Source organism: Sminthopsis crassicaudata, chromosome 1, assembly GCF_048593235.1.
Source record: "Sminthopsis crassicaudata isolate SCR6 chromosome 1, ASM4859323v1, whole genome shotgun sequence".
NCBI classification, from domain to species: Eukaryota; Metazoa; Chordata; class Mammalia; order Dasyuromorphia; family Dasyuridae; genus Sminthopsis; species Sminthopsis crassicaudata.
In genome coordinates this window covers 167,059,303-167,066,380 of record NC_133617.1, presented here as the reverse complement: position 1 = coordinate 167,066,380, position 7,078 = coordinate 167,059,303, and the positions used below count along the sequence as shown (strand labels likewise).

Below are 7,078 nucleotides of genomic sequence, written 5' to 3'. Positions count from 1 at the left end.
AGGAGGAGGAAGAGGAAGAGGTGTGTGTGGTGTGTGTGTGTGTGTGTGTGTGTGTGTGTGTGTGTGTGTGTGAAATTCTCCTGGTAGTCTTTCTCTATCTCTACTATCCCAGTTTTCTCTGAAGTCCTCTCATTTACCCATAGATTACATAAGAGGTCTGAAATGATCATCTCATCAGAATCACTAGAATGTACTGCTTAGTCATGGGCTAAGAAAGGGATTCTCTCCTCCCTCAGACATCACTAGAAATCTATTTAGTGCTTGACCAGTAGATCTGTACCCAACAGCCACTGGGGGCTTTCAGTTAGCTTCTTCTTCATTGCACTGTAGATTTTTGAGTTAGAAGGGGTCTTAGTGATGACTTAGAACACCCAATCATTTTGCACATGGGGAAAGTGAGCCCCCACAGACAGAAAGGGATTTGCAGTAAGTAGAATTTAGTTTCAAAGCCACCTAGCTCTAAATCTAATTGTCTTTCTTCTAGCTACCAGATTCTCTCTTGATTTCCCCAACCCCCACTTACTTTCTTTTCTCTCCAAACCTTTAATTTAAAACGGACTCTTTCCTCACAGTGAGGTTGGGGGGCCCTGAGTGAGTATCTCAAAGCTATTTCCTTTCTTTTTTAGATTTGAAGGGAAAAAAGCTGGGAATTGTGGCTTCAGCTGTCCTCAAAGTAAAGGACAAGGTTCTTACACAATGGTGTGTTATGTTTGTCCTTTTCCTTTCAACATTTATACACAAAACCCGATAAGTTAGACCACCCTGTTGCTGTTACCTAATTAAGACAAATAAAAGGCAAAACTACTTTAAACAGTCAATAGTCACAATTCATTATTTGCCACCTTTTGGTTTTCCTTCCCCCTTGCCCTTTGCAGTTTCAGATTCCTGAAATGGATGGATCCTGTGGATTCTGGAAGGAGGGTTAGTTCACTCTCCACAGGCTCTACTCAGCATCTCATAACTTTCCAAAACAAAATACCCTTCCCTGAACATCATTCCCTTGTGGATTTTATTTCCTTTATCAGAACATAAGTTCTTCGAGAGCAGAGCCATTTTTAATTTTTTATTTGTAGCCCTAGTGCCTGGCCCATCATAAGCTCTTAATAAATGATCATTCATTCATTCTATTTGTAGAGTAAGGTCAATGGAACTCAATCTGTGATTTCATTGGTATAGAGAAATGCCATGAAGCAACACTGGCAGACTAGCATCTTCTCTATAACTTATTTTAAAGAAAGTCATTTGGGACAGTAAGAGGATAAAGAATTTGCTTAGGGTCACACACAGATAATAAGAAACAGGTCTTCATGACTTAACTCTGTAACCACAATGCCGTGATATAAGGTAATATATTTTTGAAAAATATAAAGAGATTCCTGAATGGTTTCAAAAGATCTCCCATGATCCTTAGGCTTTGAATTGAAGATATGTTCTTTCTTAACATGTTTCTTGACACCACAATCAGGCAAGATGCAGGGCTGGATGGTCTATAGGTCAGACCCAATATGACGGTTCTTCCATTCTCATGGATCCTCGGCTACATTAACCTTTGGGATAAGAATGGTTATTTATTCAATTATGGGAAAGGCAGTATTGCAGTCAAGTCAAATGTCAACAAGAACTTATTAAGTTCCTATTATATTCCAAACACCTAGGTGGTGCAGTGGACAAAGGGCTGGAGCTGGAGTCTCTGAGTTGAATTCCAACCTCAGATCCTAAGCAAGTCACTTAACCCTGTTTATCTTAGTTTCCTCATTTGTAAAATGGACTGGAGAAGGAATGGCAAACCACTCCATCGTCTCCACCAAAAGTCAGGAACAAAACCAAATCCAAATGGGGTCACAAAGTGTCAGACATTACTGAACCACCACCACAACAATGTGTTCCAAGCAGCATACACGTGACAGTATAGTAAGAAGAACACTGGGTCTGGAGTGAGGAAGATCTGAGTTCAAATCCAGTATTAGGCACTTTTTATATTATCCTGGATAAGTCACTTTATATCTCTATTTGCCCCAGTTTCCTCATTGGTAAAATGAGAATAGCACCTATCTTCTTCTTGTGAACATTAAATGAGATAATACCTACAAAATGCTTAGCACAGTACCCTGAACATTTTTATTGTTCAATCATTTTTGAGTCATGTCTGACTCTTCATGATCCCATTTGGGGTTTTCTTGACAAAGATACTGGAGTGTTTTGCCATTTCCTTCTCCAGCCCATTTTACAGATGAGGAAATTTGCCCAAGGTCACATGGCTAGTAAGAAACTGAGGCTAGAATTGACTTCAGGAAGATGAGAGTTCCTGACACTAGACCTGGCCCTCTATGTGCCATCTAGCTCATATTGGTGCAATATAAGTACTAACTATTATTTTTTTAGGGAGACAAAGAAAGACACAAATATAATCTCTGCCTTCACATTCTAATGAAATTGAAACATGCAAAAATTATTCATTCAAGATGTAGACAGTATAAATATTAAGTACTCTTGGAGGGAAAATACTAGCGGTAGGGGTGGGAATTGGGACGGGGAAAATGATTAGGAAGAGCCTCCTGTACAAAGTGGTATTTTAGCTGAATCTTGAAAGAAATAAAGAGGAGGAGCATCTCAGGCATGGAGGTCTGCCAGAGCCAAGCCTTGGAATCAGGAGATGTAGTGGTGAACCAATGCAGTTAGATTGTAGAGAGTACAATTAAAAGTGAGAAGAGTGAGAAGACTGGAGAGATAGCAAGTGTCCAGCTGGTGAAGGGGTGTAAATGCCAAACAATGAATTTTACATTCCATCCTGAAATAGAGAGCTGCTGAGGGTTGTTGAGAAAGGTGACATGTTCAGATCTGCTCTGTGGGACAATGCCTTTGGCAGCTGAGTGAAAGATGGACAGAGTGAGGAGAGACTTTGAGACAGGGAGACCCACAAGAGGGTGACTATATAATTCAAGAATGAGATGACAAAGACTTGCTTGATGAGCAAACACCCTTGGTGAGTGGGTGACTGTGAGAGTAGAGAGTGGGGGCTGTATAAAAGAAATGTTATGATGCTAGAAGCACCAAGACTTGGCAATAGATCAGATAAATTTGGAATGAGTTGCCAGTAAGGGGTCAAGGATGAAATCAAGGTTTCAAGCCAGGGTTAGTGATAGGATGGTGGTGCCCTTGACAATCATAAAAAAAACCTTCTATTATTCTCTTCTTCTCTCATAGAAGAGAGGAGGGTTTGGAACAATGAAAATGAGTTCTGTTTTGGACATAAAGAGTTTAAGATGTTGATAAAACATCCAATTTGAGATGTCTTAAGAGGCAGGTGATGAAGAAAGATCAAAAAAAGAGGTTAAGGCTGGAAATGTATATTTGGAAATCATCTGTTTAGAAATGATAGTTGAATTTATGGGATGCAATAAAATCAAGTGAGAAGAAAAAGAGAAAGAAATGGAAAGAGAAGAGAAGAGGGTGCTGGATGGACCATGGCTAGTAGAGCTGAAAGATGATTCAGCAGGAGAGACTGATGTCAATCTTATAGTCAAGAAGACCTCCAGTCATACCTCTGATACATACTACCTGTGTAAACATGAATTAATCACTTGACCTTTCAATATCTCTGGAAACATTTTTTGTTTTGTTTTGTTTTTGCTTCTTAAACTCACTTTTTTTTAGGTTTTTGTTTTCAAAACATATGCATAGATAATTTTCAACATCCTTCCTAAAAACCTTGGGTTCCAAATTGTTTTCTCCCTCCCTTCTCCCCATCCCCTTCCCCAGATGGCAAGTAATCCAATATACTTTAAACATATGCAATATTTCTACATTTATCATTCTGCACAAGAAACATCAGGTCAAAAAGGGAAAAAAAGGATAAAGAAAAAAAGGAAGCAAACAACAACAAAAAAGATAAAAAATACTACGTTGTAATCTACAACTCAATCCTCACAGTCCTCTCTCTGGATGTAGATGACTCTCTTCATCACAAGATCATTGGAACTGGCCTGAATCACAGAACCACATTTAACAGAATTGATCATCATATAATCTTGTTGCTGTATACAGTGTTCTCCTGGTTCTATTCACTTCACTTAGCATCTGTTTATGTAAGTCTCTCCAGGGCTTTCTGAAATCATCCTGATGATTGTTCCTTATAGAATAATAATATTCCATAACTCATATAATTATTCAGCTATTCCCTGACTGATGAGCATCCACTCAGTTTCCAGTTCCTTGCTACTACAAAAAGGGCTTCCACAAACATTTTTGCACATGTGGGTCTTTTTCCCTTTTTTATGATATAGATACACTGCTGGATTGAAGGGTATGCACAGTTTAATAGCCCTTTGGGCATAGTTACAAATTGCTCTTCAGAATGATTGGATCAGTTCACAACTTCACCAACAATGTATTAGTGTCTCAGTTTTCCCACATCTCCTCCAGCATTTATCATTGTCTTGTCCTGTCATCTTAGCCAATCTTGAAAGGTGTGTAGTGGTGTCTCAGAATTGTCTTAATTTGCATTTCTCTAATTAGTAGTGATTTAGAACATTTTTTTCAGTATGGCTAGAAATGGTTTTAATTTCTTCATCTGAAAAATTAATAGTTCATATCCTTGGACAATTTATCAATTGGTGGATGGTTTAATATTCACTTTTCAAAACAAAAAGTATTTTTCCAGTTATAGGTAAACACAATTTTTTGCATTTATTTTTTAAAATTATGAGTTGCAAATTTTCTCCCTCTCTCTTTCCCTTCCCCTATCCCTAAAGTAGTAAACAATTTGATATAGGTTGTATATATATATATATATATATATATATATACATATATATATATATATATATATATATAAACAATTATGCAAAGAATATTTCTTTATTACTCGTGTTGTGAAAGAAGAAACAGACCAAAAGGGAAAAACCATGAAAAAAAAAAAGATAGTGAAAATAGTATGCTTCTATCTGCATTCAGACTCCATCAGTTCTTTCTCTGGATATAGATAGCATTTTCCATCATGACTCCTTTGGAATTGTCTTGGATCTCATTTATTGTTGAGAAGAACTCTCATTCATCCCTCTGGCAACTTTTTAAGGCAAGTTAAAGCCAAATTACTGAATCAGTAGAGGGGGTTTCCATACTGGGCTTTCACTGTACATAATGAAATCTCAGATCCAGATCCTCCTATCCCAAATCAACACAGAGCATTTTAAGACTTAGTAAACTTAGTAAACAATGTGATACTTTGGGAAACATCAAATTTAATTGTTGAAGCTGAATATTCTAGTGGAAATAACACTGACCTGGGAGCCCAGAGACCTATGTTTTAGCTATGGTTCTAATATATATATCTAATCATGTGACCTTGTGCAAGTCATTAAGTTTACATTTTCTCATGTGCGAAATGAGGAAGTTTAGCTCCAAAAAAGCTTGGGATTCAGTGATTCTAGTAGGATGAATTAGGTCTGAAAGCTTTACACCTCCCCTCCCCCCATACACTCACAAAAGAGAGGGGAGTGAGTGGCAGAATGTCTGGGGATAGGAAATGGGGACCTCTTCTAGCTTTGCTCTAGTTACCTCTCCATTGTAGGAAATGCTAAAATCATCATTAGCATGTGTTCTCCATGTGGGCTACTTCTTCTTTCCTGTCTGATCTGGAAACCAGTAACTAAGGAAGCAGGCAGGCAAACAAGGGGAGTTTGGTGTCAAGCATGAACAGATGGTTGTTTGGTGATTAGTTATGTGAGGAGGGGACTAGGGCGATGTGCTCTAAGGAAATTGCTCTACTATAGTGGCCTAGAATAACTGATTGTCTCCTGGGGTACTCCAAGGAAGCCACAGGCAAACCTTTTATGGTATTAAAGTTTTTTGACTTGAGAAAGGACTATATATATTTTTTAAAGTGAAGCTTTTTTAATTTTCAAAACATATGCATAGATAATTTTCAACATTCACTCTTGCAAAACCTTGTGTGTCAATTTTTTTTCTCCTTCCCTTCCCTCTACCCCCTCCTCTAGATGGCAAATAAACCAATAATAATAAATAATAATAAATAATAATAAACAAATAAACCAATAAATTAAGCATGTGCAATTCTTTTATACAATTTCCACAATTAATATGCTGCACAAGAAAATCAGATCAAAAAGGAAAAAAATGAGAAAGAAAAGAAAATGCAAGCAAACAACAACAAAATGAAAACACTATGTTGTGAGCCATACTCAGTCCCCACAAGACCATTAGAACTGGCCTGAATCACCCTGCTGTTGAAAAGAGCTTCAAAAGATTATACTTTTGTTTTTAAAAGGAATAAACTTCTTTATTCGATCCTTTGTTAGTATCTCTTTAAAATCAGGGCTTACTTTGATATTTAAAGGGATCTTTAATATCATTGTATTAAAGGGATCTCTGATATCATTGACTTTGGTCACAGATAAAAACGTTGTCACTTGGGAGATTTTTGAGAACTTCTGTGACTGAGAAACTCATCAGCCTGTGACCAAGCTGGTGACCAGTATCTCTAAATTTAGCTGGTCTGGTCCTCGATGACAGACATGCAGTACATCACTGGATACATACTCAGAGCCTTTCCAGCTTGGTTTAAGACAGGAATTTTTAGTCTCATTTGGGTTATGGACCTCTTGGGCAGTTTTGGGAAGCTTCTGGACTTTTTCTTAAAATAATGTTTTCAAATGCATAAAATAAAACACATGGGATTACAAAGAAAAGCAATGATATTAACCATGATATTAACACATAGTTGTAAAAATAAACAAACAAAACCAGAAACAAGTTTGTTGCTTCTGAGTTAATAACTCTCATCTTAGGAACTGATAGAATTTTTGTTCTGCCAATAAAAACCCTGAGAATCAAGAGTTACATTCCTGAACATTCAGAAGAAGATTTTCTAGAGGCAAAAACAAATCATCAATCTAGAGCAGATTCTTCCTCTGTTCTAATGATCTTGTTAGTTTTTGCTATAAGGCAAGTAAATTGGTTGATCTGTGGCCAATGAGATTCATTGTTTTAGTGTGCTGTATAAGCTTGGCAAGTGAGAACCCAATCCTGGGTGCATTCACAGAAGAATTTTTGTGCTGCC

The 7,078-nt window shown here is 37.3% G+C and overlaps 1 protein-coding gene across 1 annotated transcript in view; it reads right to left on the bottom strand.

Moving 5' to 3' along the window:
* Positions 1–1,086: 1,086 nt before the first annotated feature.
* Positions 1,087–7,078, bottom strand: part of LY86 (lymphocyte antigen 86) — a 217,853-nt gene continuing 211,861 nt past the window's right edge. The window contains exon 5 of the mRNA XM_074270984.1: positions 1,087–1,547. Coding sequence (XP_074127085.1) covers positions 1,524–1,547 — 24 coding nt within the window. The 3' untranslated portion in view covers positions 1,087–1,523. The remainder of the gene's footprint in view (positions 1,548–7,078) is intronic.